Raw genomic sequence first — 20,564 nt, forward strand, 5'->3', positions numbered from 1 at the left:
AACAACTGAAGAACGCTATTTCTACATGATGGAGTACAAGGTGAAATGCAGTTAAGATTAATTAGTGAGCTGGAGTGCCTGTGAGTCCAGGGTAGGCCGATGGGATGAGGTGTCCTTCATTTCAGTTCATGGAGGGATTGTGTCGTTGGATTTGAACTGACTTACTCACGAATGTTCATATCGACAAACCTCCCCAGTTCCTCCACCACCGTATCACAGACCATTGAAATCCCACTGACTCCAGTCTCTCCTTATATTATATTATAACCACCCTATTAAAACCCCTGCATGACCTCCACATGCCGGCCAATCAAATGTATCGACTCACTGACATATCACTTTTGGATACAGAATAATTTTACAAATAAGGAAAGCTTGAAACCCTCGGTGGAAACAAAACCATTCATCATCCTTCCATTTTACAAATTTTATTGAATAATTATATAATCATGTAACATAAGTGTTTGGTCAGTTCACGGTGATTCATTTCTGTAACGAATACAGATACCAGTGGCGCCCCATATTGTTTATGTTCTCAAAACAATGACGTTGTGATCGCAATTACAAAACTGACAATTACAATTTTTATCTGGACATCCAGATGTGTAGCTCCTTGGATCGGCCCGCACGGGAAAGAGGGCTCGACTTGGGGATGTGTCGGAGGGGGTGGGGTCACACCAACATCAGAGTAATTTGGGTCTGCATCTGAAATAACCAACACGATGTATTCAGACTGTTTTCACTAGTTTGTATCTGAAATAACAAATATAATGTATAAACACTCTTTTCACTGTTTTGTATCTCAAATGACAAATACAATGTATTCTATTTTTTTTTTTGCATCTCAAATAACAAATATAATGTATTGGGACTGCTGTCATGCCCTGTGTCTGAACAACAAATACAATATCTTGACACCGTTCTCACTGTTCCGTATATGAAATAACAAATATTTAGACTGTTCACACTGCTTTGTATCTCAAAAAACTTATACAAGGAATTGGCACTGTGAACGCTGTTTCGTAATTGAAATAACAAACCTAATGCATTGGGACTGCTGTGATGTTTTGTATCTGAGCAACAAATACAATGTATAAACACTGTTCTCAAGTGATTTGTATATGCAGTGACAAATGCAATGTACTGAGACGGTGTCCTATTCTGGTCGATTTAATTAACCCTGAACACACACAAGTCCACACAAGGAATTGGCATGTATCACATGCAATATGTCCACATTAATCTTTTTCGACCTGTCATGTATGTGTATTGTGCTCAAGGATAAACATATCAAATTCGAAAAAGGCAATGCGGTGAATATGTATATAGCACTACAAAAACAATGAAATTTGAATGTTTTTTGTATGAAACAGTTGTATTTATAGACATGCAGATACATGCTTTACGAAAATGATGAAATTTGAAAAGCGTATTTTTCACAAAAAGTTGTGTCTATAGAAATGCAGATTGGTGTATTACGAAAGCAATGGAATTTATTTTTCTGACACAATTGGTCTTCCGGAGAAGGTACTTAAGACCATAGCAGTCAATGTAATCGTAGAATTTGTGTTATTTTTATTTATGGTTAGATTGTCTAAAACTTGCTAACAGCTGAAGGGATGGTGTAAATCAAGCCGGGGTCAATGCAGAAAGCAAATGTACTGTAAGTCCCCATGGTATCAAGTATGGTGATCTACCTTCAGCTGTTGGCAATCTATATCAAGGTTTTATATATGTCTACTGTAGTTAAAATGTTTTAGATTTACATACTCGTTTTATATTCATAACTGTGGTATTCTGGTTGTTTTTACTGTCATTCGTTGACAGCCATTTTCATATTTACATGTATTTATGGTGAATTTAAAACTTGCTTTAGTCACGATATGGCTGAAATATTGCCGATGTGACTGTAAATCTTAACTCACTCACTCAAATTCGAAATAGGCAATGCGGCGATTACGTATACAGCAGCACGAAAACAATGAAATGTGAATGTGTTTGTTTTGTTATGAAACAGCTGCATTTATAGAAATGCAGATACGTGCATTACGAAACTGATGAAATCTGAATACATTGTTTTACAGAAAAAGTTGTATTTATACAAATGCAGAAACGTGTATTACAAAAACAATGTAATTTTAATAGCTTATGATTTTTAGAAAAATATGTATAACGAAAATGATAAACAGTTGTATTTCTAGAATACAGATATGTGTATTACAAAATCAATGAAATTTGAATACCTTAGGGTTTTTTTTAAACAGTCTGTAGAATTCAGACATATGTATTACGAAAACAATGACATTTGGATACCTTATTTTTCAGAAAAAGTTGTGTTTATAGAAAGGCAGATACGTGTTTGACAAAAACATTGAAATTTGAATAGCTTTTTTTCAGAAAAATGTATTTATAGACATACTGATTGGTGCATTACGAAAACAATGAAATTTGAATGGCTTATTTTTTTTAGAAAAAAGTGTACAACGAAAATGATCAAATTTGTATACTTTGTTTTCCTGAAACAGTTGTATTTCTAGATTGCAGAAATGTGTTTTATAAAATCAATGATATTTGAATACCTTATGTTTCAGAAAAAGTTGTATTTATAGAAATGTAGATTGGTGAATTACGAAAACAATGACATCTGAATACCTTATTTTTCAGAAAAAGCTGTATCTATAGGCATGCAGATACAAGTATTTCGAAAACAATGGAATGTAAATACCTTATTTTTCTGACACAATTGCATTTTTTAGACACACAGATTCGTATATTAGGAAACAACGAAATTTGAACAATATTTTTCTGAAACAGCTTTAAATATGCGGATACAAGTGTGGTATGTCCCAGCAAATATTAAGAATGTATGCATTCGTTTCACTAACGAACGTGAGTACTAAACACTTACATGGGCATACTTTACATAGGTTGGGACAGAAGACTTGGGCCAGGGGATTACTATCGCATGCAGCTTCCGGAAAGATCTCTTTGTTACAGAAAACTGGCTCTTTGACGTCATCACAGGACACTGGGAATAAATCAAACAATGTGTGCATCAACTGTAATGTAGGTAGATTCCTAAGGTATCCGTAACGCTGAACATGTAAAGTATCTTTATAAAATATTAACGAAGCTCTGATAGTTCATCGTGCACTTTAGATAGGTCTTATCTGCTTCTTGCAGGATATTAACTCTAATAGATGATACTTAGTACATCTCCTCGCGTCAAATTAGATTGATATTAATGGTTACTAATGGGGACATTATGTTCATTATTGCCATATACTTTAAACAATTGGATCTCGAGATGTCGTAATCATTATGCTGAACACACACAATAAGATATAACACACTGTTTAATGGGGGATAAAGAGTCTTTAATGTAGAATTCACTTAAGATATTTCATATTGTTAGGTTATTTATGCATGATATTTGTATTCAATCAATTTTATTCTTTTTAGACGTAATATCAGCGGTAACCGTTATAATACCTACAAGAGCAGCCTGGTTGTTGATAGAAGTCCGTCTTACAGGAACATGTGCATGCAGATGGATTCAAAATCCCATCATTTCGACAATACTTGTCGCCACAATCTGGAATGCAGATAATTGTTGTTGTTTTTAAGAAATTGTTAACATGGGATGCAAAAATAGAAAACAGGGCGAATGCTTGAATTTATTTATCAGCAGTTGTATTAACATATATTAAGAAGTTCATACCATATTGAATAATAGCTTCAGCTTCATTTACCATTGTGGCTTATGTTCTGATGGAATCGAGGGCGTTGGGGTAGCCTAGTGGTTAAAGCGTTCAATCGTCAAGCCGAAGACCTGGGTTCGATTCCCCATGTAGGTACAAAGTGTGAAACCAATTTCTGGTGTCCCACGCCGTGATTATAATTAAATATTACTAACTATTCCGCCCCCACTCATTCACGGGCTATCGTGGTGATGGGACTTCAGTAAACGGTGTTTCTCTACTCCATATACAGGTACAACTAACGCCATACTCTGCACTGCTCCAAGTATGCATTCAGTTCTGGTGTATAATGTGTGGGCACAGGACTGATTAAAACATTCATCAAGGCTTCTCGTTTCTACATTTCTGATAGCGATTCGGGAATGCTAACATAGTCGCGTTACAATGTTTGCAATTAAACATTAGAGAGCATAGTGTTAAAATTCTTAACCCATAGCCCCTGGGAGGGCACGGAAGCCCCATTTCATTTGAAGTAGTTTTATATCTACCACAGTTTTAATGATATGATATTTGCTCTTTTAATGTACGGCTACAGTTCTCCATAATCCCCAACACCCAAAGAGATGGTGTAAATCCAGCTGGTGTCCATTCAGCCAGCAAAATGACTGTAGGGCTCCATGGTCCCTAGTATGGTGATCTGCCTTCAGCTGTTGGCGATCTGGAACCCTCCTTTATATTGTATTGTTTTCTGTAGTGATACATTTTTAAAGTAGTATAACATGCAGGTGTTAAACCAAATCTGTGATACTCTGGTGCTTTTACTCTCCTTTGACGACATGTTTTTATGGTGTAGATTTGTTGAGGTATAATGCATAGATTGTTCTCGTCATGGTGTGGCTAAATTATAGCCGATGTGACGTTAAATATTAACTCACTCACTCACTTAACACAGAGCTTGTTGAACAAAAAATATCTTCGACTTACCGCAGAGTCCACCGATACATTTGCTAGTTGTACCATTAGCGTATGGTTTACTGTTATCCAAGCGCGAGTTGCCCCTGCACAAACACACCAACACATATTCTGTAACAATTAGTACTTTACTTCATACAAAGGAAACCCGAGAAATAATTAGCAAATAGATGTCAAGAAATGTAATTTGGGCTTATCCGTTGTTTATGGTTGAAAGAGGAAGATAGTGTGTACCCAAAGAACCATTTGACAATAAATTATGTCCCCTGAATCAACCCATATTGAGGACGAGTGTCATGTATTCTTCATTCCCTGCAAGTACCAAGCAACCGGTGAAGATCCAGGTTAGAATTGATCTTTAGTAGCCCATGCTTGTCGTAAGAGGCGACTAACGGGATCGGGTGGTCAAGCTTGCTGACTTGGTTGACACATGTCATCGTAGCCCAATTGCGCAGTTCGATGCTCATGCTGTTGATCACTGGAGTGTCTGGTCCAGACTCGATTATTTACAGACTGACGCCATAAAACTGGAATATTGCTGAGTGCGACGTAAAACTAAACCAACTCACTCACTCACTAAAAGCAGATTCGTTCCTGCTACACCACTAAACACGAACTCGTGCATATGAATCAGTGACAGCAGTTGTCGAAGTTGTATCTATCAGTTTCCTTAAGAAACGTCTGATAACTCTTTAAGTGTCATAGTAAAAATGAATAATTGTCAGTGATTCTAACTCAAACTGTAATAGAAACACGTGTATCAGACAGTTGAAATTTTGAATACTGGTATGTTCAATATAGCAATGTATAGGAATGACAAGCTATATATGGATGACTAACTGTTTATTGTACAATTGCGACTTTTCGGTATAGATACTAATTAGTCTGGTCAATCAAAGGCTGAAAATATGCCAACCTCAAACAAATTGCAAAAGAAATGGTTTCAAGTGTTTTAATTAGAGACATGTATCCTCGATCAATTTCAAAAGTCTAACTTTCACATAGGTGGGGAACATTTCCAAAATTTAGCTTTTTATGACCCACGCTTTCTCAAAATGTCATCCTTAACGTTTTCAGGCTATTTACTGAGCTAAGGTATATATGACTCAAAACAGACACATAACTTATCTAAAACTTCCTGTTGAATGAAAACATTTAACTTGACGAATTAAAAGTTCTTCTGCTTCATATTTACATTCATACTTTTAAAAATTCTTATCTAGAGGTCCTCGTCAAGGTCACCTTGAGAAGCTGCTGGTGAGTTGGAGCAGCTGATATCCCGAAAGTTCTCACACACAGGAGAACGCTGCAAGCCCTGTTTTCGACAGCTGCAACGTTTCTTGTCACAGTCAGTCGTGCAGCTACACCTTCTAATCGTCGATTGATTGGACTATATACCATTTTCATGCTTTCATCCATATATAACTTGTCATTCCTATTACTCAAAATTTCCAGAATGCCCCTCAAACACTTCATGGAAATGTATCTATTTTGAGAGTCTGGGAAAGTTTGAATCTTTCATTATTCGTGCATTTCGATGTTCATTTTGAAAACTCGAATACGCTCATCAGGAACTTTCAATAGTATATGTTAGGAAATGACATTTGGATAAGGAAAACATACAAATTTGATTTCTCACCCTGGTCCATAATTGCAAACATAAACCGATTTCCCGCCACAGAGCGCGAAACCACATCCAATCCGTGTCGTCGCCGCCCACACGAGCTGCACAAAATGAAAACAATGGACTCATTACGTCAGTGATTGACTAAATCCCATGGGAAAGGTGTCGAAGTGAAAGACTTGCGTTCACGTAACTATGAACATCATAACAGTTCGGCAGACTAATGTGTGAAAAACGCCAGAGGGTTATTCATGGCGCTGACGTTATGTTATTCATGGCGCTGACGTTATCTATGGTATGTCGGTGAAGATCGAAGAAAAACATGGTGGTGAGAGACCAAGAGTCGTTATAATGATAATAATAATGGCCATTTATAAAGCACCTGTTTCCACACACGTGTGCAGGCTCAAAGCACTGACACATTATTACCTGTCAGGCGCTAAAAGGTTATAGTGACATGACTGTATACCACCGGGTACCCATTTTCTGCTGGGTGAACGGAGGCAGGTTTCACCAAACTCCCTTGCCTAAGGTGAGACCACATATATCGCATGTCTTTTGTTGTGGGGCAGGGCCCCGTTCCTCAAAGCGATCGTAGCGCTACGACAGTCGTAAGTCTATGTTAAAGTATGGGAGTTACGATCACCTTAGCGCTACGATCGCTTTGAGGAACGGGGCCCAGGATTGAAGTCCTGGAAACTCTCTGGATCCAAACACGATCACCCATCAAAGAGCTCTCCGCGCCCAAAGTTGCTAAACTTCAACTGATTTGTAACCTGAGCTCGATACACCAGATCGCTCACCACCATTATCAGGGAACATCCCTTACTCTAAGTTTTAACCCAAGACAAGATAAATGACAAATATCATTGATTGAATACAAGAGATCCTGGTGGTCAGGTGGTTGGGTTAATACGCTCATATGATATTGAAACTTATACACATTTAACAATTAAACAATTCGAACTGCTTTAACGTGGTTCAGTCAACGTTCAATTATCTTGTTACTGCTTTATAGATACAAACATATCAACTAAACATGAGAATATCATGGGCATTTGGGGATTGAAGTAGTGATTTTGTTGTTAGAAATAATTATTTTTTCTGTTGAGTATATCTTGGTAACCTGTGTATAGGGCGCTGTTTTATCAGCGTTGGCATTGCTGCCATATACGAAGTCCTTTCCCGCGTCCTTCCAAGTGCTGATTGCGTCTGCCCAACTGTCAACACCAACCACAATGTTTTGACCTAAACGGAACCGACCTGAAATGTAAATGATGGCAATGTTTTTTAAGCAAAACAAAAATAACTTTAAATTTCGGAGGCATCCCTAAGCTAGAAAGGCTTAGATAACTTTTCGATTGTCGTAATGTGAAATGGCGTAAATATAACCTGTATAATGAATAACCATGTGTAAAAAGTATAACCTGACATGGATATCTTTGACTTAATAAACCCAATTTCATTTTTTATCAATTTAATCCGACTGAATCTATACACCTGTGTTAGTTCCGTTCTTCACCAGAGGAGGTATTGCCAGACCATAACAACCTTATTATCCACATACACTTTCATGATCTAATTTTCTGTTTCATTATCCTTGCATTTGGTAAGGTTGCATACAAGTTTCTGAATGAATGAGTTCAAAGCTACCGGGAATTGTTCTATGCGATGGTTCATCCGAGCCGTCCACGCAGGCCTCCGCCCACACCTGTGCAACCATGGCAACCTCAGCATCCCAAGACTTAAAATAACAAAAATCCAAATGCTATTTCTTCGAAATACATTTCACATATAACTGCATTTTCTCTGATTCTTAAAGGATTCAATTGCTGAGAGAGAGAGAGAGAGAGAGAGAGAGAGAGAGAGAGAGAGAGAGAGAGAGAGAGAGAGAGAGAGAGAGAGAGAGAGAGAGAGAGAGAGAGAGAGAGAGAGAGAGAGCGATTCACACACTCATTAAATTCTGTATTCTTCGTTAAAATAACGTCAATATACCGTATTTGCAGTTGTTTAATTCATGCCTTATAATTACCTTGGCCTTTGCACTTGCATTTACGATCGCCAAAGATTATTCGCAGCACAGTTGGGACGTGTGTACAGTACAAACAACCAAAGTCTGTAATGACTGTCCTAATATAAAACAGCCTTATGAATATCTGATGAACATCATCGATGTGACACAGGGCAAACTAATTATATATTTTGATTTGACCTATAAATTTACCAATTTCATCATGTTGTCAGCTGCCGGTGTCACGTTCTGTCTGTACAGGTTGTGCTGTTTAAGTATCGAATCTATATCGGATGTAGAAATATTAAAATCTGAAAGAGACAATTTGCATATTTACTTAAAAGTTCCTCGTAAATGCGCAAACAATGGTATTCATTGAACGTTATAAATGTAAAGTGGATGCCACGAAGGCATGGAATTATAGAACGACTCATATTTGACAAACACACATCTGATCATTGTGATACAAATACGTTTCCATTAATGCAGGCGCGTTTCTGTGTTACATTTACATCGTATTTGAACAATCGTACTGATTATCGACAGTTCTAATATTGCAGATGCGTGTTAATTACCATTTTATAGGAAACACTTACATGACGCACATAAACAGTAAATACTTTAGAATAATACTCGTGTCGTTAAGGAATCACCAAATAAAATGGCATTTTCTACGTTCGCATGTAAATATTCCATCATTTCCACAAATACTAACCATTATAATGGAATCAATAAAATGACTGTGAAATATACTCATGCCAATAATGGTTGTCACCCCCTCCCCACCCCAACCCCGCACACACCCCACACACCCTCTCCAATTAAAAATATTGAAGGGGGTGACAACCATTATTGGCATGAGTATAGTAAGATGTCATAATATGGACAACCATAGCTGTCAAGTAAATGGGCGGTATATTATAAGTGGTTCACTGGTCACGAGGGGGATATGGGTTGATGTATCCTCTAGGTTTGTTTGAAAGCCGAGGGGAACATAAACAAACATCGAGGGTACATCAACCCATGGGCCCCGAGGGACCAGTGAACAAAGTATATATATTACCGAACACCTCAATGTTAATTTTGAACTGTTTGAAGCACGGGTATCCGATCACAATTAGGAGTACCAGAGTTAGGCAATAAGCCAATACCGACAACCAAAACACTACGAACACGAAGTACCAAATTCCCAAAGATGGGAACTCCCAGCGGGTAACATAGAAAATGTTACTCGCTTGTAAGTGGGGTACATTGACTGGCTCATCCAATCAGAAAACGACATTGATGTGTGAGGTATAAAGACAAGGCCGAATGTTACTTGAAGTGTCTGCTGTACACTATATGGAGGATGTATTCACAAGACACGGCATGTCTAATGGCTAATATACTCTAAAGCATTTATGTTAAGTTTCAATGAGAATCTGTGAAGTGTTTGTGAAAGACGAGCCATTTTATTACCACGCCATACCAGTCCCAAGAAAACAATGGCCATGTCGTTGGATCGTCCCGATTGACCTCACTGTGGAACTCAAGGGATCTTAACAATACAAGCTACATACTTTATGGAATAGCCTTGAAAGTCCCTTATTCCCTCAATGCCATTTCACAAATTACATCTATAAGCAACAATCAATAACGCCAGTTGAAGAACATAAGGAGTGCACAAAGTCTTAAAACCTTACAACACAAACCATATCATGTGTGACTAGTGAATGAGGGGCGGCGGGGTTTACTTGGTTAAAACGTTCACTTGTCACGCTGAAGATCCGCTATTTCCCACATAGGTAAAATGTGTGAAGCCCATTTCTGTGTCCTCCGCCGTGATGTTGCTGGGATATTGCTAAAAGTTGGGTAAAACTAAACTCTCTCACTATAGTCCGTTTACGACACAATTGGAACCGAACCAAATTCCTGGCAACTAATGATTGAAACTGCGCCCATGATGCCATTCATTAAACATAAAACAAAAACACATTTAACAATAAACCCTAACAGAATTATCATCATTTCGTTCCGAATGCTGTGTCTGTATGTTAGTTATTGCTGAATGATAACATATGCGCTCATAACCGCTCATAACCCTTTTTAGCATATATTGTACCTTGGACTCACTTAATATTTTGTCACTTATTGACCTATCATGTTCTACAGATTAGGTCCAAACACGTCCCTTGTGGACCCGAGGTAAATTGTCTTGGGGACTTGTGGTTATTTGACAGCACTCGCAGATCCACTAATTATTGATGTAACATAACACAAAATAATATTAACCCTACTGTACTGTGTGAACGAGGGAACCATTAGTGACACATCTGTTTGCCTTACTTTAGTTCTGAATTTGTACAGCTATGCTTCAAAGCACCTATGTTGTGGTATCGGTACAGACGCTGTAATTGTTTCACGACCGTTTCCCAACAGTAATCCAAACCGTCTACCGTTGTGCTTCAGGTTTACACTTTGTTGTGATTGATTTGTACATACATGGCTTGTGTAATCAAGTGGTGGACTGGCTCAAATCTTGGCATGTACGTATATGGACAAAGGTCATCGATATCATTTGAGTTAATGAATCCCATGATTTAGCAACATTTCATTTAGCCTTAGGGGCGGTGGGGTAGCCTATGGGTTTGGTCCGATCCTCACGCTGAAGACCTAGGTTCGTTTCCCCACATGGGTACAATGTGTGAAACCCATTTTTGGTGTTCCCCGCTGTGATATTGCTGGAATATTGCTAACAGCGGCGTAAACCAAACTCACTCACTCACTTTTAGCCTTACGTTCACATAATGTTACCGTTGCAAGTTCGATTCTATCACTGACGTGTACTACATGTGGAGTTACCTGCTGTTTGGTTAAGTTGTTTGGAAGGCTGGAGGCAGGCGGTGTGACCACGTCGGACCCTGAACTTGTCTTTACACACTCGTGTGGTAGTTGCTGGCTTCGTATCTATATAATCGTATCTGTAGTCGCCATCTAAATTTTGGGAATGGAGACAAATATGTTCAAATATTTACTTACGTATCATGTCATATTGCATACCTGTTTTCAGAAGGTCCAATAGCCTGTTGTTATAGCTAAAGCTGACCCGTGCATTGATCCCCAGTAACCCATGCTTGTTGTAAGAAGCGACTAACGGGTTCAGGTGGTCAGGCTCACTGACTTGGTTGACACATGTCATCGGTTCCCAATTACGCAGATCGATGTTCATGCTGTTGATCACTGGACTGTCTGGTCCAGACTCGATTATTTACAGACCGCCGCCATATAGCTAGAATATTGCTGAGTGCGGCGTAAAACTAAACTCACTCACTAAAGCTTAAGCTAAAGGAAGCATTAGTTGTGCGCTTGCGTATGCCGAATACTACTCAATTTTTAAAAGATATGACATGATACAATATGACACAGACAGACCAGGTGGTTTATGATATCGGTAGTACGATCTCAGTTGATGTATATGGATCAGGAGTCATTCGTCGGTAGAAGTACTTGGCAAATATTACCAAGCCGCCGTCAGATATTGTTTCGTTTCTTTGATAAACCAGATCATCTCTTAATCGTCATCAGCAACATCCCAAACACCATTGAGAACACGTATTCACCTCCAACCTCCCTTAAGAGAAACACTTTTCAAAGAGGTGTCCGATATCCAACTCACTCATTCAATACGCAAGTGCCTGTATCCCTGTTCATGGTACTGTAATGATATCTTATGTGTTAGGGTTGACTTACATGGACACTTGTGGCACATCTTGGGACAACGGTCAGGTACATCAGCAATTGTGAGACAGTTTTTCTCTATGTAAGCTGTGTGGTTACAATAGGAGGGTTCTTTAACAGTAGGATTTTCGCAGTCAACTGAAACATAGAGAGGTCAACATGATTTAGTGCTGGCTTTGTTATCATTTCAATTTTCACCATAATTGTGATTGTTTTTCACTTTCTTTGTCACATAACAGTAGATCACATTTTGTTAGCCAGGATTAGCTTTTTTTCCATTTTGTTTATTGATACATATTTTCTTACAATTTGTGATAATGCATCGGTTCAGTGAGGCAAAGTGAATCTTTATTTGCAGTGCCGATATCAAGTGCAATTTTTCAGGAATAGCTACACAGTTGCAGGTAGCAATGGTGTTGGATTTGGCAAACTAATTCGGACGAAGCCAAACATTCAACATTTTCAACCGACACATGCTGAACATGATTCATAATTTTAACTTTATAAAACAAAACTTTACAGAAAGTTGTCTATATAATTTGTACAATTATGCAAGAGTTCCTTCAGGGCCTTGTTGTCTGGCAGAACAATCGCAGTTTGTAATCAGTTGCGGCCCTTGGTTTTGCTAGGATATGCTGAAATTAGGTTTATGTCCTTTATTGCTCTCTCAACACATATCTGTATATGCTGGATTTTTGTCTCGAACGTTGTCATTTACATCGCAATACTCCAACCTATCTCCGATTGGTGTCATCATCATTAAGCAGTTTTTGTACTGTACAGTTAGCATATGGCTGTCATACCCCGTTGTGTCGAACTCGTCGGGTCCAAGGGAAAGGTTCAACTGTAGATCCGGGTTGTCGTATATGTAAGAAGCGACTAACAAAACTAATGAGTGGTCGGGCATATCATTGCTTCCTAATTGCAATGATATGTCGACCACTGGACTTTCTGGTCCAAACCGATCCAGATTATTTACAGATGGCCTCCGTATAGCTGGAACAATGCTGAGTGCGGCGTTTAACAACAACCAACCAAACAACGCATCGTGTTAGATATGAAGGAACTACTGCAAGACACTTACGTTTGCATACGTCACCAACATAGAAGTTTTCTATGATACATTTACAGGCGCAAGATGTTCTATTGATTGTGCCGCCATTTTCACAAGCTTTCCCTCCACAATCTGAAAGTAGAATATTGTAATTATCATCATTTCAATTATGCTAGCATGCAATTGTTGTACAATGAATATCCTGGACATTCAAAACCCTGAACCAAAAAATTCCAAACAAACAGTGCATCATGGTTGAATGAATATCGTGAAATGAAGTTGTACAATATAATATCATATGATACCATAAAATATGGTATGATATGATATCAGATCCTATCAAATCTTCAAATGTTTTTCATGGTGTAATAAATACTCTTAGCGATATTGAATAATCCACCACAATTACACATTTTCACATATTAATAATGATATTGGTGTTGAGGAATTGATATATAGCGTTTACGATTTGGCACTGCGGGCAAAGGAAGAATACATGACACTAGTCTTCAGTATGGCTTGGGGGGCGGTGGGGTAGCCTAGTGGTTAAAGCGTTGGCTCGTCACGCCGAAGACCCGGGTTCGATTCCCCACATGGGCACAATGTGTTAAGCCCATTTTCTGGTGTCCCCCGCCGTGATATTGCTGGAATATTGCTAAAAGCGGCGTAAAACTAAACTCAGTCAGTCAGTCAGTATGGATTCAGGGAACAAAACGTATTGTTAAATGGTTCTTTGGGTACACACAATCTTCCTCTTACAACCATAAACATATGTGAACTGAGGCAGAAATAAGCCTAAATTACATTTCGTGACATCTATTTGCTGATTATTTCTCGCGTTTCCTTTGTATAAAGATATAGTCATGTCTCACGGTAGGAAGATGATGTTTCCACATATGCCATTGACCCATTATGTACAATGAGATATTTCTATGGGTAAGTAACCCTTTGTATAACTTCTCTCACAAAACCAATACCATTAGCCACAAACAGTGAAAACTCAGACATGTTTAAAGCCAAACTCAAAGAGTATATCTGTTAATACACTTGCCCAGTTGTCGGTTTTCATGTAGGTGGATGTTATTATCACTGTCTCTATTGTTATTACCTCTGTTATATTCCGCCAAGCAGCTGATGTTTTCAACTGCCACGCTATTGCATAATGTCATTGTAGTTACGTCGGTGTTGACATAACGATTTGCAGACCGATTTTGAAATACATTTGTTAATTATATAACATTTCTTTGTGTGTCTTCTTTTCGGTTTTTCACAGCATTACTTTGCGTATAAATATGTTGGTTACCTCAGTGCTTCAATGTGGAATTAACACAAAACGTTAATGAGGTGAGGTGAGGTGAAATTGGGTTTAACGTCGTGCTTGAGAATATTTCGCTCATATGACGACGTGCATGCGTGTGTAGGTGTATGTGCGGCTGCTTGTATTAGCCCAGACTTAAGCTGGTTTTATAGTGCTAGCCCACTGAGATACCAGGCCGCAGTGAAGCATGAATACCCCACTCAGACACATTATACTGACCCCGAGCAGACCAGTCCTTCTTGTACCCATTAATGCCGAGCGCCAGGCAGGGACTTACAAGTACCATATTTTAACGTCTTTTGGTATGACGCGGTCGGGGATCGAGCCCGCAACCTTCGACTCTCCGAGCGGACGCTCTAACCACTACACCGCGGAGGCGGTACGTTAATGAGAGACGCTGGAGCGAGTTATAATGAACATAACGGCTGTCTACAACTATCATGCGGAGGACATAATGTTCGCAACAGAAACAGGTCCATGACAACGGTTTTCGATTTTTCCCGTCACAGAATAAGACGTTATTAAGAAACTGTTACCAAACTCAGTTGAACCTCACACTAATGATACAACCTTGTTAATGTGCAAAGTTAAAAAATAAAAGTTCCAGAAAACTAAATATGCAATGCCAATGCACGAAAAGACCAATCCTGAACACAAATCTCCCGTGAAGATCCGGGTTTGAATTCATCTTCAATAACCCATGCTTGTCGTAAGAGGCAACTATCGTGATCGGGCAGTCAGGTTCGCTGACTTGGTTGATACGTCATCGTATCCCAATTGCTTAGATCGATGCTCATGCTGTTGATCACTGGATTGTCTGGTCCAGACTTGATTATTTACAGACCGAGACCATATAGCTGGAATCTTGTGAAGTGTTAAGCATCAACCAATCAACCAATCAATCAATCAGTCAATGATCACAAGTCAAAAGTGGGAGTGGACCACTAAAGATAACTTTTTTGAGATTCCTTGTCCAAAGCAATGCCTACCACAGAGGTTGTTCTCTTTTTGCTTGCATTCCGCTGCAGGTGTTCCTTTCTTGTATGGTGTCTTGTATCCACCTCTGTTCCCCCTGAAACGAATTAGAATAAAACACTGTGTGGTTTATCTTTCATATACATGTGTACTTTCACATGAAAATTACTTTACTATCGGACATTTGTTGGAGGTAGAATGTCTTTTTAGCTTCTTTGCATAATGATGGCTTTCTGTTGTTGGCGATCTCTAGCCTGTTTTTTTATATTGTTTGTCCCAGTAGTGCTATTAGTTTTAAAATTTCCACGCTAGTTTTAATTCTAATTGTGATATTCTAGTTGTTTTACTGTCCTTCGTCGGCAGGTTTTTTATAATATACATATATTTCCTTTCAATATTAAATGTTCTCGTCACGATATGGCTGAAATATTCCCGATGTGACGTTAAATTTTAACTCACTCACTCATAATGATGGCGTTCATCGTCAGTGTAACAGTCCTGTGGACACTTTGCATTGTATCAAGTGAAGTAACTTAGGTTATTCGAATATATATGATTCGGCGAAATGTGAGAATGTAAGTATGAAATTTATTGACTGCTCCGATTAGATCGATGAAAATACATGTTTAAATAGTTTACAAAAGCCTACTAGAATGTGGTTTATGAGGCCTCAGAGATCAGAAGCATTCTGACAACATGGAACAGGTATTGTCTCTCCGTGACATGATCTTTAGGACCCCTAGTGCAATGCACTGGCAACATACACTGGCCCAAAAAAGAAACGCATAGCTGAATTCTGATCTTCAAAGTAGATTGTTTTGAAAAATATGGTATGGAATGACTGTCAATTTTAATTTTAAGTATGAATATAGCCCATACAATTATCCAACACACGCAAAAACAACCTTTGGTGATTATTCGCAAAAACACAGCACCTTGAAAAAAATCCCCGTATAATCTGCATGTAGAAAAAGCTGAAAGCATGATGCACGTGCAAATGCGGGATCTGAATCTTGATACTGATGGGTATAAAAAGCCAGCAGTCCTGTTGCTATTCATTCTCCGAAATTCTGTATACGCGACCCTCAAGATGCCAAGACTAAACGAAGAAAGCAGAAACAGAGCCATTGGACACTTGGAAGCTTGAGAAAGCCAGTCATCAGTTGCCAGACATCTAAACGTGAGGCAGAGTACGATTCCCCGTCTCTGGCAGCGCTACACGCAGCACAACTCGACCAGAGATCGTCCTAGGAGTGGGAGACCAAGGGTGACAACTCCAGCGCAAGACCGCTTCATCCGGGTGTTTCATCTGCGAAATCGGACCGTCACTGCAGCGTACACCGCCGACAATGTTCCTGGGCTGCGTCGAGTCTCTGCACAAACCATCAGGAATCGCCTAAGAGAGCATGGAATCCGACCGATGCGACCACATACAGGACCTGTTCTGCGACACCACCATCGTCGTGCACGTCTTCAATGGAGCAGGAACGTTCGGCCATGGACCCTCTTGAACTGGAGGAGGATCTGGTTCATCGCGCTATCGTGATGAAATCCTGGTACGTCATGTTATTCCCGTAATTGACACTAGAAGAGACATTTTCCAGCATGACAACGCAAGACCGCATACAGCACGCATTACAACAGATTTCCTTGCCATCAACAACATTACAGTACTTCCATGGCCTTCAATATCTCCGGATCTTAATCCAATTGAACATTTGTTGGACCAATTGGATCAACGTGTACGACGCCGACAGCCGCAACCACATACACGTCAACAGCTTGTCGATGCGTTGCAGGATGAGTGGAGAAGAATCCCACAACGGCGGATCCCACGTCTTATACAATCTATGCCCAGGCGATGCAGAGCAGTGATTGAGGCTCGTGGTGGTCACACCAGATACTGACTTTGTGACCGTGCCATCAAAAGTAGAGACTCTCAATACCACTGTGAATGACTGTATGCTTTTGGATACACATGTCCAAATACCTGTGTGAATTTTTATTGCTCTATTATCATTACTTTTTGTGTAATTTAAGTTATTAAAGCATCACTGATAACACTGAATTTTCACCTATGCGTTTCTTTTTTGAGCCAGTGTAGTCTTAACGACTAATGTTCCGTTATGACATACTTACGCAGGGGCATAGTTGCAGACATAAAACAGACTAGTGTTGCACTTGGCGAATCCACATCCTACTCTGGTGGTGTCGGCCCATACGAGCTGTAAATAGACATAGTCAGAAACGGTTGTATCGAACATTGATGTGCCGAACTAACGGTTTACTCGAAGTGGATTCCTTCTTAGATCGTCAGTTTCGGGTTATGTCACCACACGGATAACTCGAAGTACGTAGACACAACGATGTATGGCTGTGTAGCGGAAAGATTATGTGGATATTTTACTGCTGTATTTTAGCAGACTTCATCCGTTTCCGAATACGTTTGCCTGTTATGCGTCCTCCGATTCTTCGTACGTATACATAGCTGCTCCAGAAAGTCCGAATCCGACTTGTTATGCAGCAGAAACACTATGTTGAATTGGAAGAGGCTATATACCGAATCCATCGTTAAAAAAGGAATACATCGATTATCCCGTCTGTACTTTGGCGTGTAATGAAAATTTGTCAATGACGAACGAAAATCAAATAGCGAAAGAATGGATGGAAAGCTAGATTTATTACCACTTATCCCAGATAGGGAAATATTACTGTGTCATTCTTTCACTAACACACAAACTCACATACAAACACTAACATACACTCGCAAACGCACAAGAATATCCCACATGCACTCACGCCCACACACATGCTCTCACACACTTGAGCCCTTTCACGCACGTCGCTTTCTGTGGCAAATACATGCAGATATAATGTTTTTCCTTTTACCTTGCTGTGTGGGGCGGTGGGGTAGACTAGTTGTTAAAGCTTTCCCTTGTCGAGATGAAGGCCCGGGTGCGATTTCCAACGTGGGTACAATGTATTAAGCTAATTTCCGGTATCCCCCGCCGTGATATTGCTATAGTATTGCTAAAAGCGGCGTAAACCCCAACTCACCCTCACCCACATTGCTGTGTGTTATTATGTACATGACGTTGTCCTACCTGTGTGTAGTGCCCCACTTTGTCCGGCACGTTAGCTCCGTTGTACGTAAAGGCCTGGACCTCCGAGTGCCATCCTGCTATAGACTGCGTCCAGTTATGGTAGTCCAGTGCCCAATTCTGGCCAATCTGGTACACTCCTGTAATCGTCAGATACATGCATGTTGTGCGTTAATAAGTAATCAAGTATTTTAACGCCGCTTCGAACGGTATATCGTTATACTGACTTGACAGAGAAACATCACGGCGGGGGACACCAGAAATGGGCTTCACACATTGTGTCCATGTGGGGATTCAAACCCGGGTCTTCAGCGTGACGAGCCAACGCTTTAACCATTAGGCTACCCCACCGCCCGTATATTGTTATACGGTTAAAGTGCATTCCTAAAACCATAGAATGGCGTTTAGCCGTAGACTATGGAAAGAGAGACAGAACACATTCGTCGTGAAATACATAACATATATATCTTACATGGAAGCAATAATAAATCAATTAAAAGAGGTGAGTCACCGAACGGTGCTGCACGATATTCATCCAATCACGACACACGATATTCACCCAATGACAACACACAATATTCATCCATTCACGACATACATGAGTGCAAGGTCGGATACAGGATTACCGAATTAAAACGATGAGTTGAAGCATGTGACCAAAAATCAGGCTAGGTTCGAATCATTTAAAAAGACATGTTTGGCACTATGAGCTCAGTGTGCGGGTTGTTCGAGCTCAACATTTAGGAAGCCAGTCCTGGTCACTCAGTTGCCCCGTGTGGTACGAGCCTACCGTGCTTGTTGATGAAGTTGTAATTACAGATGGACGGAGACAGAGTAAAAACTATGTGAGTATAACTTGTTGTTGCGTTTATCTATGAATGTATGTGTGCCAGTACATGAATGCAATCTGGTTAGTTAGGAGTCAGGTCGTCCGACCCCTCACTCCTGGACTTAGCATCCTACAACGGACCAAGCGAGTGGAGCGCCAGAGCTACTAGGAAGTAACTGTGGTAGGGTTTACTAACGCCAAAACGCCAGTTACTAGAATATGACGTTTAGCTTACTACAGCGTGAAGGAAAACTCATGTGATGTGTTGCCATGAGTTACTATTTTTGGTGAAAGTATTGTGCTGATAGATCACAGATCATAGTTGGGGATCAGCAAGAAGACAACATCAGATTATATTATATATTCTCAAAGAATGCAGACAGTTTTACTGAATACTTTGGAGAGTGATTTTCAGTTGAGGGCCGCAGTGAACAATATGCCAGTGGAGAAATATGGTCAAATAACGTAATCAACTTTCAGGAACAATCGAGCACAAGAATGGTGCCGCAGAAACAAGAGTAAGCTTAAGTGAGTGAGCTGGGTATAACACAACTTTTAACAACACATCACGATCTCATCACAACATGTCAGTCTGGAGTGTGTCTATTGTTTAACGCCGCACTCAGCAATATTTCATCTGCGTGACGGCGGTCTGTAAATAATGGAATCTGCGCCAGTCAATCCAGCGATTGACATCATGAGCATCGGTTTATACTATGGGATACAATGACATGCATCAACCCAGTCAGCGAGCCTGACCACCCGATCCCGTTAGTCGCCTCTTACGACAAGCATGGGTTGCTGAATATCAGTTCTAACCCGGATCTTCACGGGTGGCATGTCAGCTGAATGTGGCAGGAATGACCACAGTGACGCAGGCTTCAGACTTTGATCACTTTGGTGAAACTAACGAGCATGAATGTAGTGCTGGCAAACCAAAAAACATCATGGCGTACCAGGATTCGAATCAAAGAAGACAGAAAACGTAACCACGAAACAGAGACTCTTGCACTGCGAAGGTACGTTGGTACACTCCTGTTGGTCACATTACATTGACAAAAATTGCCTTACGGTAGATTTAGATTTTTTTTCCAAAACGTTTTATAGATATGTTGTTTTGTTTTTTTGGTTTTTGGTTTGTTTGGGGGTTGGTTTTTTTTGGGGGGAGGGGGGCTCAATTCTTCATTACTAGAGCACGGTATGAACACAATGGCATACATGATTTGATGTGTTTTAGAAGTGATATTAATTCATTCACACGC

At 39.8% G+C, this 20,564-nt stretch overlaps 1 protein-coding gene across 1 annotated transcript in view; it reads right to left on the bottom strand.

Moving 5' to 3' along the window:
• Positions 1-412: 412 nt before the first annotated feature.
• Positions 413-20,564, bottom strand: part of LOC124262302 — a 30,557-nt gene continuing 10,405 nt past the window's right edge. Inside the window, exons 6-19 of the mRNA XM_046696788.1 lie at positions 18,477-18,613; positions 17,512-17,597; positions 15,387-15,469; positions 13,110-13,211; positions 12,038-12,163; positions 11,150-11,281; positions 8,522-8,619; positions 7,951-8,041; positions 7,424-7,560; positions 6,313-6,398; positions 4,686-4,759; positions 3,497-3,595; positions 2,909-3,028; positions 413-705 (exon numbers count right to left, since the gene is read on the bottom strand). Coding sequence (XP_046552744.1) covers positions 536-705; positions 2,909-3,028; positions 3,497-3,595; positions 4,686-4,759; positions 6,313-6,398; positions 7,424-7,560; positions 7,951-8,041; positions 8,522-8,619; positions 11,150-11,281; positions 12,038-12,163; positions 13,110-13,211; positions 15,387-15,469; positions 17,512-17,597; positions 18,477-18,613 — 1,541 coding nt within the window. The 3' untranslated portion in view covers positions 413-535. The remainder of the gene's footprint in view (positions 706-2,908; positions 3,029-3,496; positions 3,596-4,685; positions 4,760-6,312; positions 6,399-7,423; positions 7,561-7,950; positions 8,042-8,521; positions 8,620-11,149; positions 11,282-12,037; positions 12,164-13,109; positions 13,212-15,386; positions 15,470-17,511; positions 17,598-18,476; positions 18,614-20,564) is intronic.

Source organism: Haliotis rubra, unplaced genomic scaffold (assembly GCF_003918875.1).
Source record: "Haliotis rubra isolate DU_JTF1 unplaced genomic scaffold, ASM391887v1 Scf83, whole genome shotgun sequence".
NCBI classification, from domain to species: Eukaryota; Metazoa; Mollusca; class Gastropoda; order Lepetellida; family Haliotidae; genus Haliotis; species Haliotis rubra.